The 19451-nt window shown below is 37.9% G+C and overlaps 1 protein-coding gene across 1 annotated transcript in view; it reads right to left on the reverse strand.

Moving 5' to 3' along the window:
- Positions 1 to 7901: 7901 nt before the first annotated feature.
- The window catches only part of LOC116456886 (cytosolic beta-glucosidase), a 133784-nt gene continuing 122234 nt past the window's right edge, over positions 7902 to 19451 (reverse strand). Inside the window, exon 5 of the mRNA XM_032135745.2 lies at positions 7902 to 8752. Coding sequence (XP_031991636.1) covers positions 8550 to 8752 — 203 coding nt within the window. The 3' untranslated portion in view covers positions 7902 to 8549. The remainder of the gene's footprint in view (positions 8753 to 19451) is intronic.

Here is a 19451-nt window from a genome sequence, read left to right on the forward strand (position 1 = left end):
GGGAGGTGGCCACTCTTCTGGAAGGCAGCCCTCCATCTTCTGGGCATAATAGATCTGGAAAAGTAGCAGTGGAACTGAGAAACTCTAGTCCAAGGAAGAATAAGCCCACACTGCAAGAAGAATAAGATGCTTTCATGGAGCTACCAGTGAATGCCCTTCATTGGAATCAATTGCCCTGGTATAGATGCAATGAATAAGAAAGTAAGGAGGGCATGTAGCAAGAGTTGATTGTCTGTAATTATTTCTATAATATTAGAGTCTTTACAATAAAATTAATGGGAAATAATAATAATAGCTACCACTCAATAAGCATTATAATAAGCACTTAGTGGACAATGTTCTAAGTTATTTTACATATATCATCTCATTTAATTCTCACTGAAGTTTTATAAAGTATTTTTCCTTAACTTTCACTTTACAAATGGTGAAAATAAAAAGCAAAGATATGAGTAAGTAGCTTAATGTCACACATTCCATAAAATGTGGAGCTATAATCACACACTGAGTTATGTGACACTATCCTCATGCTTAACCATCACATCTGTTCAACTGGTGACTGGAAATGCAAAACTTTAATCATGGGAATAATTCTAGTTTGGTCAATGTCACTGCTGGGAAGAGTAATAAGCTTATTAGAAGCCAGGATTCAAAAACAAAATGGCCTGGGTGAATGTAGAAACGAATTAAATAATTTTTGACGTGGACAATCATAATCTGAGATAAAAAGAAACTATACCTCCACTATGTGAAATGACTAGCTGTGAGGTATGGAAAATTGGCTGCAGTTTTAGAGACATAGACCATCTTATGATGAAAGGTTGTGGTGTGGCTGTGTCAGGGCAGCCCATTGAAAATAACCAGGAGTCAAGCCCTGGTGCCAGGCCTGGTTCTGCTACAAACTTGTGGGGAAAGAATACAAGGCAGCATATTAATGTCTACAGTCAGAGTGTATGGGTCTCAATATTGGCTTCACCACTTCCCAACTCCATGGTTTACACAACTTACTGATCTCTGCTCTGCCTCAATTTACTCATCTATAAAATCAGGAAAATAATCGTAGAATTTGTTATAAAGTTTTTGTGAGGATTAAGTGAGTCAATCTACATCTTAAGTTTTCATTGCAAATAAGAACTTGACTACTTAATATCTATTCCATCAGTGACTTAATATGCATTTATAAATTACTTAGATATGCTAAATATTGTGATAGATACTGGAAATATAAATGCAAATACGACTTCAAGTTGTTCACCATTTGGAAGGACAAAGTATCTCAAAACCACCAAAACATTGAAATCATTATGTGTGTATCATATTACATCTGTGAGAATGGTTATTATCAAAAAGACAAAACGTAAATGCTGGTGAGGATGTGAAGGAAAGGAAATCGTTGCACACCATTGTTGGGAAGGTAAGTTAATCTAGCTATTCTGGAAAATGGCTTAGGGGTTTCTCAAAAACAACAAACATATGAAAAAAAGCTCATCATCACTGGTCATCAGAGAAATGCAAATCAAAACCACAATGAGATACCATATCATGCCAGTTAGAATGGCGATCATTACAAAGTCAGGAAGCAACAGATGCTGGAGAAGATGTGGAGAAATAGGAATGTTTTCACACTGTTGGTGAAAGTGTAAATTAGTTCAACCATTGTGGAAGACAGTGTGGCGATTCCTCAGGGATCTGGAACTAGAAATGCCATTTGATCCCACAATCTCATTACTGGGTATATACCCAAAGGATTATAAGTCATTCTACTACAAAGACACATGTACATGTATGTTTATTGTGGCACTGTTCACAATAGCAAAGACTTGGAACCAACCCAAATGCCCATCAATGATAGACTGGATGAAGAAAGTGTGGCACATATACACCATGGAATATTATGCAGCCATAAAAAAGGATGAGTTCATGTCCTTTGCAGGAACATGGATGACACTGGAAACCACCATTCTCAGCAAATTAACACAAGAACAGAAAACCAAACACCACATATTCTCACTCATAAGTGGGAGTTGAACAATGAGAACACATGGACATAGGGAGGGGAACATCATACACCACGGCCTGTCAGTGGGTGGGGGGCTAGGGGAGGGATAGCATTAGGAGAAATACCTAATGCAGATGATGGATTGATGGGTGCAGAAAATCACCATGGCACATGTATACCTATGTAACAAACTTGCACGTTCTGCACATGTACCCCAGAACTTAAAGTACACTAAAAAAATTTAAAATAGAACTGCTATATGATCCAGCAATCCCACTACTGGACATAAATCCAAAGGAAATGAAATCAGAAGCTCAAAGGAAACTATGAACTCCCATGTTCCTTATAGCATTATTCACAATAGTCAAGATATGGAATCATCCTAAGTGTCTATCAACAGATGAACAGATAAAGAAAATGTGAGAGACACAGACACATATGTATGGATGGATATATATATATATACATATATATATAGACTATATATAAACTAATATATGTACATACATACAAATCTACACAATATAATACTATTCAGCCTTTAAAAAAAAACAAAATTATGTCATTGAGACAACATGAATGAGCCTGGAAAACATTATGTTAAGTGAAATATGTCAGGCACAGAAACACAAATACTGAGTTATCTCACTTATATGTTGAATCTAGACAAGTGGGTCTCACAGAAGTAGAGAGTAAAATGGTGGTTACCAGGGACTAGGGGTGGGAGTAGAAAGGGGTTGGGTAGATGTTGGTTAAAAAAAATTATGTGTGACAGAGATATAAATTAGTGATTACAGACTACAAGAAGCAGTTAATTTTTAAGTATCTCGAAACTTTAACAAGTACTTTAAAAATATGTTACAAAGAAAAGATAAATGTTTGAGGTAATGGATACCCCAGTGGCCTGAATTTGGTCACTGCACATTATATATGGGTATCAAAATATCACATGTACTAAAAAATTACAATTATTACATATCAATTTAAAAATTATTAAAATGGAAAAAATATCTGTTGTCTTAATGCACACTTAGATGGAGTATTGTATATATTGGCCAATGTCTATCAATTGGACCATTGTTCGTATTCAGAGCCATTGCTGACCTACCCATTTCCATTATCCAAATATCCAATGAATTATCTTGACTGCTGAAATTTGTCTTTATCTTTAAATGTATTTTTCTAATAATAAAAGAAAACAGAAGCTAAGTATGGAAAACATGGGAATAAATTATAAAGAAGAAAGAAAAATTAGCTATAACACCACAACCTAAAAAAAATTTAGATATTCATAGTGGTTATTTCTTTCCATCTGTTCTCTTTGTGTGTGTGTGTGTATATATATAAAGAGAGAGGTTATCGTATATATCCTATATCTAATGCATTGCATAAATATGTTATTAACTCTTCCATATACATTTTTAATTTTTCACTTTGAAATAATTTTGTACTTAAAGAAGAGTTTCAAGAGAGTACACAGACTTCTATATATTCTGCACCAAGCATTCCCTAATGGTAACTGTCGTATATTTATCAAAACTAATGAGTTAACACTGATAAAGCAGCATTAATCAAACTACAGGCTTTATTTGGATTTCCCAGTTTTTCCACTAATGTTCTTTCTTCTGTTCCAAGATCTAATCTAAAAAATCATCTTGCATTTCAGTTCCCATGTACTTTAGACACATTAATTATAAATATAAATTAACTTTCCATGTATGTACTTCCCCCTCCACATAGGACTCCTAACACATCAACTATACTCTACTATAAGCTTTCAATCTGGTTCCTATATCCCACTTCCTTTACTATTCCTCAAAGTGCTACCTATAAATCATCACCATCCTGCTCAGAAACCTTCAACCTTACTCTGAGAGAAAAACCGAAGGCTCATTGGAGAACATTAGAGACTCTCCACATTCAAGTCCCAGCCTGCCTGCTCTCTTCCCTGAGGTGAACTGGCCTAAGCACTGCCCCCAATGGCCCACAGGCTTTATGCTTTCTACTTCCATATTTTTACCTATATTATTTGTATTATCACTCAGGTTATTTTTTAATTGTATTATATTCCCTTGCCCATGAAAGCCATCCCCACCCACCTCACTCTCCTCTGCTTATACACAGTCATGCATCCCTTAATGACAGGGATACGTTCTGAGAAATGCATGGTTAGGCAATGTCATCACTGTGCAAACATCGTAGAGTGCACTTACGCAGATTTAGATGGTGTAGCCTACTACACACCTAGGCTATGTGGGGAAGCCAATTGCTCCTGGACTACAAACCTCTACAGCATGTGACTGTACTAACATTGTAGGCAATTGTAGCACAAGACCAAGTTTTGTGTAGCTAAACATATCTAAGCACTGAAAAGATATGGGAAAAATACAGTATAAAAGGTTTTTTAAAACGTAAAAAATGATAGGGCACTTACCATGAATAGAACTTTCGAGACCGGAAGTTGCTCTGGGTGAGCCAGTGAGTGAATAGTGAGTGAATGTGAAGGCCTAGGACATTACTGTACACGAAGACTTTACAAACACTGTATACTTAGGTTACACTAAATTTATAAAAAGAAATTTTCTTTCTTCAATAATAAATTAATCTTAGCTTAAAATAACCTTTTTACTTTATAAACTTTTAATTTCCTTAATTTTTGACTCTTTTGTAATAACACAGCTTAAAACACAAACACATTTTACAGATGTGCAAAAATATTTTTATATCCTTTTTCTTTAAGCTTTTTTCTATTTTTATTTTACTTTTTAAACTTTTTTGTTAAAAACTATGACATAAACACACTCATTGTCCTAGGTCTACACAGGGTCAGGATCATCAGTATCAGTCTTCCACCTCCACACCTTGTCCCACTGGAAGGTTTTCAGGGGCCATAACAGGCATGGAGCTGTCTTCTCCTATGATAACAATGCCTTCTTCTGGAAGACCTCCTGCAGAATCCACCTGAGGCTATTGTACAGTTAAATTTTTTTCATTAGTGGAATGAGAACACTTTAAAAGAATGACTAAAAGTATAGTAAACACATAAAACAGTATCAATCTGTTATGATCATTATCAAATATTGTGTATCACACACACTCATATATCCTAGACTTTCATGCAACTGGTACCACAGTAGGTTTGTTTACACCAGCATCACCACAAACACATCTTAGCACAACGCATTGTGCTAAGATTTCATGACGACTATGATGTCACAAGGTGATAGAGATTTTTCAGCTCTATTATAATTTTATGGGACCATCATCGTGTATGTGGTTTGTCATTGACCTAAACGTTGTTACGTGACACACAGCTGTACAACTCTGATTCTCTGAAAATTCACCCAGCATTGTTTGCTATCATTTTAGTCTCTATCCTAGTTCCCCAACCAGTTCATGAACTTCTTTGGAGATCTGTCTTGTCTGCAGTATTGCATCTCTATAAAGTATTGCACAGTTTAGTTTAATCGATATGTACTGATTCAGCAGCTGGACACCTTCAACTCTAATGATATAAATAATGCCATCTCTGGGTGTCCAGTCCAGCACTTAAGGAGCTTGGAAGTTGTCACTCCCATCATTTAAGGAGCTCAGAACTTGTCACTCCCATCCTAACACAAGCAAAACAGCCGAGGAGAAAATTAACATCTCTTTTTAGAGTCATCAGAGAATTAAGGTCATAGGAAAAACCATTGACACCAAAATTAGAGACACGGACTGGCAAAACATGAATCCCAGCTTACCAGGACAGAAACTCATGAACAGATACTTCTGTGGGAAGCAGAGATAGTCCCAGAACAGGAAAAGCCAAACTATAAACCAGCTTCTGAGTTTATGGGTTTCTTAATGAGAACTTCTATCTTCTCATTCGATAAAGGGCTTAGGTAGACAATTCCTCCTGGTGTTCCTAGTATAATTCCTGATATAACCAGGAGTTGCAAAACTAAAACCCTACACATCTAAAATGAAACTGGGCTACTGTTATTTTATATATGTTTTTAGAAATTCAGAAATGACTTGCCCTAAAATAAAAACTGTCAAAAAAATTTCTTAAAAGTGATTCCTAGAATGTAAATAACGTGTTCATACTCTTCTAAAAAAGAAAGGAGGAGAATAATAGAGAAGGAAATACAAATAGATCCAATTCATCATTGTGATATCTAGGTTTCTCCTTAGATAAAACAGACATAAAACATGTGCTTTACAAGTCTCAGATGACCTTCAAGACATCTAAGTACAGTATCTATGGATTTTTAGGTATAATTAACAACTCTTGTTTTTCTATTTAAAGAATTTTCATTCTGTTTCCTTAACAGGCAAAAGCCAATCAGTCTTGTTCTCAAATGCTAATACAAGTAATTAAAAATAACATTAATTGAAATATTGCAGGGGCTGTTAGATTTTTAGATGGTGAGTTATTTTTTTTCCTTCATCTTAACCTTGTGGCAATACTAATTTACAGGACCAATTAGGGAAGCACCCTTTGTATGATCCATCTCTAGGATAAAGACCTGGCCTTTAAAACCCAGCAAAGAACTGCAGAAGGCCACAGCACTGTAAGTAAGCTTGGGTGCCAGCAGCTAGAATCTTTATTTCACCTGGTAGACCAAACATGACAGATCGTCTTATTTACAGTGTGAATATTAATTTTTTGGTTTTGGTAACGAAAATACAGTGCTCATTTGTATTGTTGTAAAACTTGTAAATATGCCCTGTAGGATAAGTAATATTCAAAGCAACATCCTAATTAAAAGGAAAACTCAGTTGTCTTGCAAGATAATACAAAAGGGCACATAAATTGTAAATAAGATACATGGTAAAAATGAAAAAGACAGGCTGGATAGGAGAGGAATGAAATAAGATTTGGAAATGTGCTTCTTAAATGAACACAAATTGTGAGATAATGTCTCATTGAACAATAAAAATAACAAACCAGTGGCAAAGATGTAATAGAATTTCCTCTGTATACCATTTTAATCTTAATATAATTTTCCCCAGTGCATCCACGTTTATTGAACTACTACAACCATTTCTTTCTCACTCTGTCCAAAGTTACTGAGAGTGTTTCTTTGCTGTAAATAATTCCCTGATTATGAACATGAAAACGATCCAGAAATTGACCACAGTTTATAAAAGAAAAAAAATGACAGAGCATCTGCTCAGGGCCAAAAGCCTTACGAGAATGCCAAAAGCATGTGCAGTTTCCTCAGGGAAGCAGGGGCTGCATGCAAAAAACCATTTTCCCTTCCTCCTGCATAAGGCAACTCCACACCTCTATTTCTTTGTCCCTGTCTTCAGAAAATGCAGAGAAGACTTCCATGGTACCTCAAACTACAGTTTGCCACAATATGAGAAAAGGGCTGATGCCAAGGAAGTGTCAAGTCCAGTTAATCAGAACCCAAATGGCTTGAGAAAGATGCACAACAGTATGGCCTCAGTTTCTCAGTCTGCAAAATGGGGATGATCATAGTTAAACCTCTTAGCTTCAAGTCTAATAGGTAACTAGGTGCTTAGTAAAGTCTACTGAAGTATGGATGTGAAAGGCCAAACTCCACATACGTGAAGCATTTGCTGGAGGGGACACATGGAGGCCAGAAGGAGCCCTGCCTCTACTCCTGACCCCTACCTTAGGAAGTTCAGTAAAATGTCCAATTCCAGTCAACCCCATACCAATCTCAGACATTTCAACTACCAGGGTAATAAATCTGCACCCCACCTTTGCTTACACTGAGGTTGGCCATTCACTTCATTTATTTTTTTCACGAGGTTCTTAAGGGTCTGAACTTTAAAGAAACATACAAAAGTGGAAATTATGCCGTGCTTATCACTTGGCTTTTAATTTGGCACCACTCTGCCAAATTAGGAATCTGTTTTTTACTGAACATCAACACTCAAATACTTTTTCTGCCATTCAAAGTCTAGTTTATTCTATTATTTTATCATTTTTCAAAAGTTTGTTAGGCAAAAGGGAGATGTACTTGTCCAAACATACAAAATACGGGCCGAATATGTTAACAAATAGATTATCAATTCACTATTTTGTTGAAATGAATGTATAACTGTATAATGTGACTTTTAACTTTGATTTTTTATGTAGAAAAATTATGGATCACATGACAGTGGATCTCCTAAGCAAAAACAGCTCATGGAATTGGAATAATTAAGTTCACAAACAGGTACTCTTATAATAAATGGTCTCCTGTTACAGTTGCAAATTGTGGTTATATTATCTTAATAAACTTTGCTTTTTTTTTCCAGAAAAGTGTCTAGGGATTTAAATTCATGTTTCCAGGTCTACCTGATTTTGCAATATAAAAATCAAGGTTAGTGGTTTTCTCTTCCATTTTTTTAAAAAACCTCATTGATCCAAATACAAATAAAGGCCATTATTAAATACTTCATGAGGCATTACATATTCAGACTTTATAATCACAGCTCCACTGATATTAAATGTTGATTACAGAAGTAAGTTGAGATTGCCTGAAAGATCATCACCAAAGCAGATTTCCTTTCCAAAAGCAGACGCCTCTCTTGTATTTCTCATCCATCTTGCCTATAGATGTGCTTCAAGGCCATTGTTTCGGATGATCTTGGCATATTCCTTGGCCGATGTGTACGGGACTCGGGGTCTAGCTGGGTCTTCAAAATCAACGTGGAAGAGACCAAACCGGCTGCTGTATCCCTGGTTCCACTCAAAGTTATCCAGAAGAGACCATGCACAATATACTTGAAGATTGACTTTATCAACTTGGATAGCTGAAATTAAAAAAAAAAAAAAAAAAAAGAAAATTATCATTTGTGGGAAGGCCTTATGAGAACACAGACAAAATCACTGACGAGTAGTCTGGGTCTCTTTCTCCTTCTCTGCAGGAGATCACAGTGGGAGAAGACAAAACCTCTTCTCTATCCCCCTTTTCCACAAAAATGAGATAAGTATGTAAGGCAATCCATGCTAATTAGCTTGATTTAGCCATTCTACAATGCTGTACATATATCAAAGCATCATGTTGTACACTTTAAATATATCCAGTTTTTATTTCTCTATTTTAAAAATCCTCTTTTCCAGTTTTCTGCTTGAATCGAGCAGGGGCTTAATTCAATAAGTTGTTATATATTATTCTAATTATTCGGCAATTCATTCATTTCAAATTTACTTTATTCATTCATTTACTCAATGAACAATTTTTCAGTACCTATCACTTTTCAGGCACAAAGACACACACACAAGTTCCTCTCTGGTACCTAGAAGGGTATTCAGTAAAGACACTGTTCCATTTGTAAGTACAGCCTCCAGATATTCCAGAAAGTCCACTAGAAAATTGGAAGAGATAACAGTAGCATGCCTGAGGAAGCCTCAGAGCTTACCTGCTGTCCCCATGGTCAAACTGAGACATGTCTTATAATTCTGGAGAGAAAGCCTCCAAAATGAAAAGAGTCAAGAGTCAGCACACAGCTTTAGCCATGACTATATCCTAGACCAAGGGAGTACAAAAATGCTATGGCATCCTTTCTTAGTCTGATAGGGTGGCTATAACAGCACACCATACACTGGGTGGCTTATAAAGAGAAAAAAATTATTTCTCACAGTTCTGAAGGCTGGAAGTCCAAGATCAAGGTGGCAATAGATTTGTTGTCTTGTGTGGGACATCTTGTGTGTCCTAGATGTGTCCTCATGTGGCAGAAGGGGCCAGGGAGCTCTCTCATATCTCTTCTTATAAGGGCACTTATCCTATTTATGAGGGCTCCATCCACATGACTTAATCACCACCCAAAGGCCCCACCTTTGGGATACTGGGAGCTAAGATGTCAGTATGAATTTGTGGGGGTTGGGAGGGACAAAACTTTCCATCTATAGCACATCCCCTTTGCCCCACATCTAAACTCAAAATGGTGCTTAAGCCCTTTAAGAGCCAAAGCAATGGAGCATCTCTCCACTAAGTGTATACATACATAAATATTTGGTATGATTTTATTTGTGGATGCCCAGAAGCCCATCCACAGACTCCATGTTAAGACATCAAAATGTAGATTCAACACATGTAACTATTCTCCACATAGATTCACACTGATTTCCATCACTTTATTCAGGGAATTCAGCTTACATTTTCTTAGCATTTTAGGCTTAGGAAAACTCTGAGGTCTTCTGAGTCCTTGTATTGTGCATTTTCTTTTTTAAAACCAGAATAAACCCAACCTATGGGATACACTTCCTAAAACACCAAATATCCATTTCTCAGTAGAGAAATTAAATGAAAAGGCCAGTTGCTTTATAAGGTGGATATATGTCTAAACAGGCTGGGTGAGAATAAACATTCATATACTAAATCATATTTTAATTGTTTCAGAGAGTGCTTTCAACCAAAATGACTCCTCTAGCTAAATATTCAGCAAAACAATACCTTTTAATTTTTTCATTGGTGTCCATTTTGTATTTCAGATCTCTTAAAAGCACTATATCTATATTCCACTACACATGTGTTGCTCTCCAAACATTCTTGGAATTTTTTTCTATGGATATTCCGTAGACAAAAGGCCCCCAACAGTCTGACGTATAACCCCATCAACATTTGTGCATGGAGGCGTAAGATCTGCTTTGCTTAGAGAGTTTTTTATAAATAGCCTTGAGGCAGGAATTAAGCCAAGCTGGATTGACTCCTTTAATTTTTTTTAATTTTCTTTTTTTTCTTTTTTTATTTTTTTATTATTATTATACTTTAAGTTTTAGGGTACATGTGCACAATGTGCATGTTACATACGTATACATGTGCCATGTTGGTGTGCTGCACCCATTATCTCGTCATTTAGCATAAGGTATATCTCCTAATGCTATCCCTCCCCCCTCCCCCCACCCCACAACAGTCCCTGGAGTGTGATATTCCCCTTCCTGTATCCATGTGTTCTCATTGTTCAATTCCCATCTATGAATGAGACCATCTATGGTTTTTTGTCCTTGCGATAGTTTACTGAGAATGATGATTTCCAGTTTCATCCATGTGCCTACAAAGGACATGAACTCATCATTTTTTATGGCTGCATAGTATTCCATGGTGTATATGTGCCACATTTTCTTAATCCAGTCTATCATTGTTGGACATTTGGGTTGGTTCCAAGTCTTTGCTATTGTGAATAGTGCCGCAATAAACATACGTGTGCATGTGTCTTTATAGCAGCATGATTTATAGTCTTTTGGGTATATACCCAGTAATGAGATGGCTGGGTCAAATGGTATTTCTAGTTCTAGATCCCTGAGGAATTGCCACACTGACTTCCACAATGGTTGAACTAGTTTACTGTCCCACCAACAGTGTAAAAGTGTTCCTATTTCTCCACATCCTCTCCAGCACCTGTTGTTTCCTGACTTTTTAATGATCCCCATTCTAACTGGTGTGAGATGGTATCTCATTGTGGTTTTGATTTGCATTTCTCTGATGGCCAGTCATGATGAGCATTTTTTCAGGTATTTTTTGGCTGCATAAATGTCTTCTTTTGAGAAGTATCTGTTCATATCCTTCGCCCACTTTTTGATGGGGTTGTTTGTTTTTTTCTTGTAAATTTGTTTGAGTTCATTGTAGATTCTGGATATTAGCCCTTTGTCAGATGAGTAGGTTGTGAAAATTTTCTCCCATTTTGCAGGTTGCCTGTTCACTCTGATGGTAGTTTCTTTTGCTGTGCAGAAGATCTTTAGTTTAATTAGATCCCATTTGTCAATTTTGGCTTTTGTTGCCATTGCTTTTGGTGTTTTAGACATGAAGTCCTTGCCCATGCCTATGTCCTGAATGGTAATGCCTAGGTTTTCTTCTAGGGTTTTTATGGTTTTAGGTCCAACATGTAAGTCTTTAATCCATCTTGAATTAATTTTTGTATAAGGTGTAAGGAAGGGATCCAGTTTCAGCTTTCTACATATGGCTAGCCAGTTTTCCGAGCACCATTTATTAAATAGGGAATCCTTTCCCCATTGCTTGTTTTTGTCAGGTTTGTCAAAGATCAGATAGTTGTAGATATGTGGCATTATTTCTGAGGGCTCTGTTCTGTTCCATTGATCTATATCTCTGTTTTGGTACCCGTACCATGCTGTTTTGGTTACTGTAGCCTTGTAGTATAGCTTGAAGACATGTAGCATGATGCCTCCAGCTTTGTTCTTTTGGCTTAGGATTGACTTGGCAATGCGGGCTCTTTTTTGGTTCCATATGAACTTTAAAGTAGTTTTTTCCAATTCTGTGAAGAAAGTCATTGGTAGCTTGATGGGGATGGCATTGAATCTATAAATTACCTTGGGCAGTATGGCCATTTTCACGATATTGATTCTTCCAACCCATGAGCATGGAATGTTCTTCCATTTGTTTGTATCCTCTTTTATTTCATTGAGCAGTGGTTTGTAGTTCTCCTTGAAGAGGTCCTTCACGTCCCTTATAAGTTGGATTCCTAGGTATTTTATTCTCTTTGAAGCAATTGTGAATGGGAGTTCACTCATGATTTGGCTCTCTGTCTGTTATTGGTGTATATGAATGCCTGTGATTTTTGTACATTGATTTTGTATCCTGAGACTTTGCTGAAGTTGCTTATCAGCTTAAGGAGATTTTGGGCTGAGACAATGGGCTTTTCTAGATATACAATCATGTCATCTGCAAACAGGTACAATTTGACTTCCCCTTTTCCTAATTGAATACCCTTTATTTCCTTCCCCTGCCCAATTGCCCTGGCCAGAACTTCCAACACTATGTTGAATAGGAGTGGTAAGAGAGGGCATCCCTGTCTTGTGCCAGTTTTCAAAGGGAATGCTTCCAGTTTTTGCCCATTCAGTATGATACTGGCTGTGGGTTTGTCCTAGATAGCTCTTATTATTTTGAGATACATCCCATCAATACCTAATTTATTGAGAGTTTTTAGCATGAAGGGTTGTTGAATTTTGTCAAAGGCCTTTTCTGCATCTATTGAGATAATCATGTGGTTTTTGTCACTGGTTCTGTTTATATGCTGGATTACATTTGTTGATTTGCGTATGTTGAACCAGCCTTGCGTCCCAGGGATGAAGCCCACTTGATCATGGTGGATAAGCTTTTTGATGTGCTGCTGGATTCTGTTTGCCAGTATTTTACTGAAGATTTTTGCATCAATGTTCATCAAGGATATTGGTCTAAAATTCTCCCTGACCCCTTGTGCTTCCCGAGTGAGGCAATGCCTCGCCCTGCTTCAGCTCGCGCACGCTGTGCTGCACCCACTGTCCTGCGCCCACTGTCTGGCACTCCCTAGTGAGATGAACATGGTACCTCAAATGGAAATGCAGAAATCACCCGTCTTCTGTGTCGCTCATGCTGGGAGCTGTAGATCGGAACTGTTCCTATTCGGCCATCTTGGCTCCCTCTCCTCTTTAATTTTCAATTTTTGTGAGTGCATAGTAGGTGTATATATTTATGGGGTACCTGAGATATTTTGATATAGCCATGCAATGTGTAATAACTACATCATGGTAAATGGCACAGGGTACAGTGTCAACCATAAGGCTGTCCTCACTGTGACACCAACCACGACCACACGGTAACTGATGTGATTTATCATGACATTATTATCACACACTGCATGTCTATATCGAAGTATCTCATGTATCCATCCCCTTAAGCATTATCCTTTGTGTTATAAACAATCCAGTTATACTTTTAATTATTTTTAAATGTACAATTATATTATTATTGACTGTAGTCACCCTGTTGTGCTATCAAATAATAGGTTTTATTCATTCTTTCTATTTTTTATACCCATTAACCATTCCCACTTTGCCCCCCTCCTACAAACCCTCCACTACCCTTCCGAGCTTCTGGTAAGTATCATTTTATGCTCTATCTCCATAAGTTCAATTGTTTTAAATTTTAGCTCCCACAAATAAGTGAGAACATGTGAAGTTTGTCTTTCTATGCCTGGCTTATTTCACTTAACATAATGTCCTCCAGTTCCATCCATGTTGTTGCAAATAACAGGATCTCACTCTTTTTTATGGCCAAATAGTACTCCATTGTGTAATGTACCACATTTTCTTTATCCATTCATTGATTGATGAACACTTAAGTTGCTTCCAAATCTTGGCTATTGTGAACAGTGCTGTAACAAACATGGCCGTGCAGATATTCCTTCAATACACTGATTTCCTTTCTTTGGGGTACATACCCAGCAGTGGGATGGCTGTATGGTAGCTCTATTCTTGGCTTTTTGAGGAACCTCTACAGTGTACTCCACAGTGGTTGTACAGATTTACATATTAGCTCTTTTTAAATAAATATTGTTGAGAAATAAGAAATATAGCAATAAGCACATCAAGCTGTGCAGGAATAAAAGCATCACTAGATATCCCTTTTTCTCCTACCTGTCCACATTTGCTATGTGTGTCTCTTCCTCCCTCTGTCAGTTATAATCTGGAAAATATCAACGTTTTATATAATTTATTTTTTAAGAACCCAGTTTAAGTACTGGATGGCATATCTCTAAGAATCAAAATGATCTGGCCAGGTGCGGTGACTCATGCCTTTAATCCCAGCACTTTGGGAGGCTGAGGTGGCTGGATCACCTGAGGTCAGGAGTTTAGACCAGCCTGGCCAACACGGTGAAACCCTGTCTCTACCAAAATTACAAAAATTAGCTGGGTGTGGTAGTGGGCACCTGTGGTCCCAGCTACTTGAGAGGCTGAGGCAGGAGAATCACTTTTACCTGGAAGGCAGAGGTTGCAGTGAGCCGACATCACGCCACTGCATTTCAGTCTGGGCAACAGAGTGAGACTCCATCTCAAAAATAAAATTAAAATTAAATAAAATTAATAAAATAAAATAAATGAAATAAAATAATAAAATAAATAAATAAAATAAAATAAAATAAAAATAAAATAAAATAAAATATATATATCAAAGCCAAATACCAGGCCAGAAAGCAATAGTCTCTTTTGCCTTGTAATTCAATCTGGGGACATGTGAGAATCTGCATATTTTCTTTCTCATTTGCAGAACTACTGCCCAACAAGAAACCCTGCCAGGTATAAAGCCAGACAGTTTCTGAAAACACACATGGTCCCACTGATCACATATAAAAGGCTTGATTCATGTGCTAAACCACTGGACAAAAACAATCCCTTGCCTGCTTGGAAGGGAACAAAAAGGAAATCTTGACAATTTCATTGTTAACTGCCAGGAGTTCCGCAGCAGGCACTAAACTGCCCGAGTGACACTGGTGAATGTCTGTGCATTTTCACTGCAGGAACATTCAAGTAGAGAATTACTTAGTTAGGACTGACGAACTAGCCTGCTGCAATCTTCCTCACTTGCCATCACTGGGAAAAACTACAAAACCACACTGGAACCTGCATGCCTCTCCTCTTCCAATCTCCTCAAGAACCAAAAGACACCATCATTACATTTCTTGCCACCATGATTTATGAGGTACTAAATCTTGCCAAGGAAAAAAAAAAAAAAACACTTCTATGAGTTCACTTTCTGTTTCTATAGTTGGAGTCAAAATAAACACAGGAGCTTTGGGTGAGTATGGAGCACACTAGGATAAAAACGACATGCGTCACAAAGTCAGGGTATGAGTTTGGACTACAAGATCAGTGGAAAACGACTCGCAGTAAGCAGGTTGGAAATAAAAATGTAAGAGAAGTAGCTAAGCCTTGCTAATATGTTATAGCTTCTTTCAGGCTGTTTGAATTACAAATACCCTATGTGGGCTAGGCGCGGTGGCTCACGCCTGTAATCCTAGCACTTTGGGAGGCCAAAACGGGCAGATCACCTGAGGTCAGGAGTTCAAGACCAGCCTGGCCAACATGGCGAAACCCCGTCTCTACTAAAAATACAAAAATTAGCCAGGCATGGCAGCATGCCTGTAATCCCATCTACATGGGAGGTTGGGGCAGGAGACCTGCTTGAACCCAGAAGGCAGAGGTTGCAGTGAGACAAGATCCAGCCACTGCACTTTAGCCTGGGTGACAGAGTGACACTCTGTGTAAAAAAAAAAACAAAAAAAAAACAACCCTATGCTAGTGTTGTACTCTACACATGCACACACACACACACTCTCTCTCTCTCACACACACATGAACACATAAGCACACTGCCCAGTTAGCCAGACTGAAAAGGTTGAAGGAATAATATCAACCATAAGACTGTCCTCACTGTGACACCAACCACAAGATCAAGGGTTTGCCAAAACCTCCCTCAGTTTTGGTAATTTGCTAAAAATACTCACAAAATTCACAGAAAACTGTTATAGTCACAGTTCTGATTTATTACAGGAAGAGATAGAGATTGGCTAAAGAAAGAAATGCATAGCACAGGCTCTGAGGGGTTCCAAACATGAAGTTTCCATATGCTCTCCCCTGGGAGTCAGATGCATTGTCTTCCTGGTATTAACATGCACGATACACATAGAGAACTGCCAACCAGGAAAGCACACCTGAACTTCAGTGTCGAGAGTTTTTATTGGGGGCTGTATTAGTCAGGGTTCTCTTAAAGGGACAGAACTAATAGGATATATATGTATATAAACTATGCTTTATATATAAAGTATTAACTTACTTGATCACAAGGTCCCACAATAGGCTGTCTGCAAGCTGAGGAGCAAGGAGAGCCAGTCTGAGTCCCAAAACTGAAGAACTTGGAGTCCAATGTTTGAGGGCAGGAAGCATCCAACATGGGAGAGAGACGTAGGCTGGGAGGCTAGGCCTGTCTTGTCTCTTCACGTTTTTCTGCTTGCTTTATATTCACTGGCAGCTGATTAGATGGTGCCCACTCAACTAAAGGTGGGTCTGCCTTCCCCAGCCCACTGACTCAAATGTTAATCTCCTTTGGCAACACCCTCACAGACACACCCAGGATCAATATTGTATTTTTCAATTCAATCAAGTTGACACGCAGTATTAACCATCACAAGGGCTTTATTACAGAGGCATGATTGATCAATTGATTGCCCAAGTGAATTAACTCAGTTTCCTGGTTAACTGATGCCAGGAACCTAAAGCCTCCACATTAAATGTGATTGGTGTTCCTGATGTGATGAGCTCCCAACCTAAACAAAGACATTTTTTCAATTATGACATAGATTGCCTCTTAGAAGCTGAGTGCAAAAACCAAACCGCTCTTTGGACAAAATTTAATTCTTCACTACACATGTGTGTATACTCACATACATAGAGACAATATTTTATAAACTCATTATTTTATTACAAGGGGCAGAATCTTTTTAAGTTACTGGTTTATGAAACATCCTAATTATGCCTGTGTTTGTCACATTACAAAACTCTAGGAATTGGAAGCTCAGCATCAATGGAATTTATTTTTCCGCAATTTATAAACAGAGGTAGTCTTTGTTTTCAGGATGGTCTAGGACTTATATAAGATACTCGTGGATGTGACAAAACTATCAAGCTATCAAGAAAAACCACTCATCCACAGACCCAAGCTGCCATGTCAAGAATCAATGGAAAAATTCAAGACAGTGCAAAAAGCAGCTGCCTCAGAAAGGAAAAAAAGGAGAGGAGTAAAGTGCCAGGAATGAGCATATACAGGCCTCTAGATTTTTGTGTTTAGCTAATGGCAAGCCATAATATTCAAGGAAACCTTCCTAAGGAAAATAAGTAAAATGCTGAATACAATTTTTAAAAATAAATCTTTTTCAAAACAATGGAAAGCTGACAAGTTAGTAGAGAATTAACAAGTCAAATTTGAAAGTGGAATTTGAGGTTGGTAGATATGGGAGCTACTTTTGCCTGACGGAATTTTCCAATCTTAGAAAATCTAAATCTTTTTCTGTTTCCTGGGGTAAAGCTAGATGTCAAAACCCAGAGTCACAGCAGGTGGGAAGTCTAGTATGAGACCCCACCCAGAGAATACTACACACTCAAAAGACAAAACACTCAGTGTAATGGTGAGAGAGTGCCAGAGACAAACTAGCCATTGGAAAGTCTTGAGTTTAATCCCTGGTGGTTCAACAAGTGTAAAGTCTGGATCTTAGTTTGAGGTGATGGCATACTGGTAGTACCCCCAAGTTCCTGGCAGATGGACATTCAAATTATTTTTGAAAAGAGGGATCTGTATGTTCTAAAACTCCAATAGTTATTATAATATTTTAAGCATAATCATCAGCATATAATCAAATATAACCAGAAAGACATGGAAAATTATGACATAAAGAAAAAGAAATAACTACAATCAACAGACAACAGAAGAAACAAATCCACAAAGCACTCAGTTATTAGAATTGTCATACAGACTGTACAATAACCACATTTACCATGCTTAAGGAAAACAGACAAACTTGAAATGTCTTCAAGGTTAGGAACCCAGAAAAGCTGAGGTGACATGTTTGGAAAGGGAACCTCTATAGGCTTACATTTTAATCCCAGCTGCACCAGTTGCTAGCTGGAAGAAGCCTCTCATTCCTCATGAATACAATGGAAACACTATTATCTACTCCCAGTGATGTTAAAAATAATAACAATAAAATGTTAAATAAAGTTATATTTTATTTAAATAAATAAATAAAGTGATGTTAAAAAGAAAAACAATAAAATGAAATAATAAGGAAGGCAGAACCCAAGGTAAAATAAATAGGAAGGCACATAGACAGAGGAAAGACCATGTGAGGATACAGCGAGAAGTTAGCCTCTGCTGACAAATGCCATATCTCCTTTCAGAAATGTATGGCGATCACTGAGAAACTAAGAAGATGCTTTGGCTCAGCAGGGCCAAATGCCTTTTTAGCCCACTGCTTAGTTGAAATCCAGCTTCATCCCCAGTGGATCAGGAAAAGTTCTCTCAATTCACCATGTGTGTGGGTTAATGGTGGCCCCTGCAAAGGATAAGTCTGTCTATCCAAAACTTGTGAATGTGGCCTTATTTGGGAAAAGGGTCTTTGAGAATGTAATTCAATTAAGGATCTCAAGATGAGATCATCCTGGAAGACAGTGTGCCCTAAATCCAATGGCAAGTGTCCTTAGAAGATAAGAGAAAGGGCAAAGACACGCAGGAAAGAAGACAATGTGGAGACAGAGGCAGAAATTGGAGTGATACATCTGCAAGCCAAGGAACACCAAGGGTTGCCAGCAGCCTCCAGAAGCCAGTATAGAAGCACGGAATAAATTCTCCCTTAGAGCCTCCAAAAGGAACCGGTCCTGCTGACACCTTAATTTTAGACTTCTGGCCTCCACAACTGTGAGAGAATAAATTTCTGTTGTTTTAAGCCACCAGGTTTGTGGTAATTTCTTACAGCAGCCACGGGAAACTAATGCACCATGCTCTTTTAGAGTGGTTGCCAACTGGGCTCTGAGTCCCAAACCACCCACCTGATCTTCCTGGGGGCTTATGAGAACCTCTCTCAAGGCCTGTCAAAGCTGGAGAAAGAAAGCCTTCCAGGGACCCAGCTTGAAGCCAATTTTCTGGCAATTGCACCCACACTCACTTTGAAAATGGGTTTCTTTGAG

This window comes from Hylobates moloch, unplaced genomic scaffold (assembly GCF_009828535.3).
Source record: "Hylobates moloch isolate HMO894 unplaced genomic scaffold, HMol_V3 SCAFFOLD_17, whole genome shotgun sequence".
Taxonomy (NCBI): Eukaryota; Metazoa; Chordata; class Mammalia; order Primates; family Hylobatidae; genus Hylobates; species Hylobates moloch.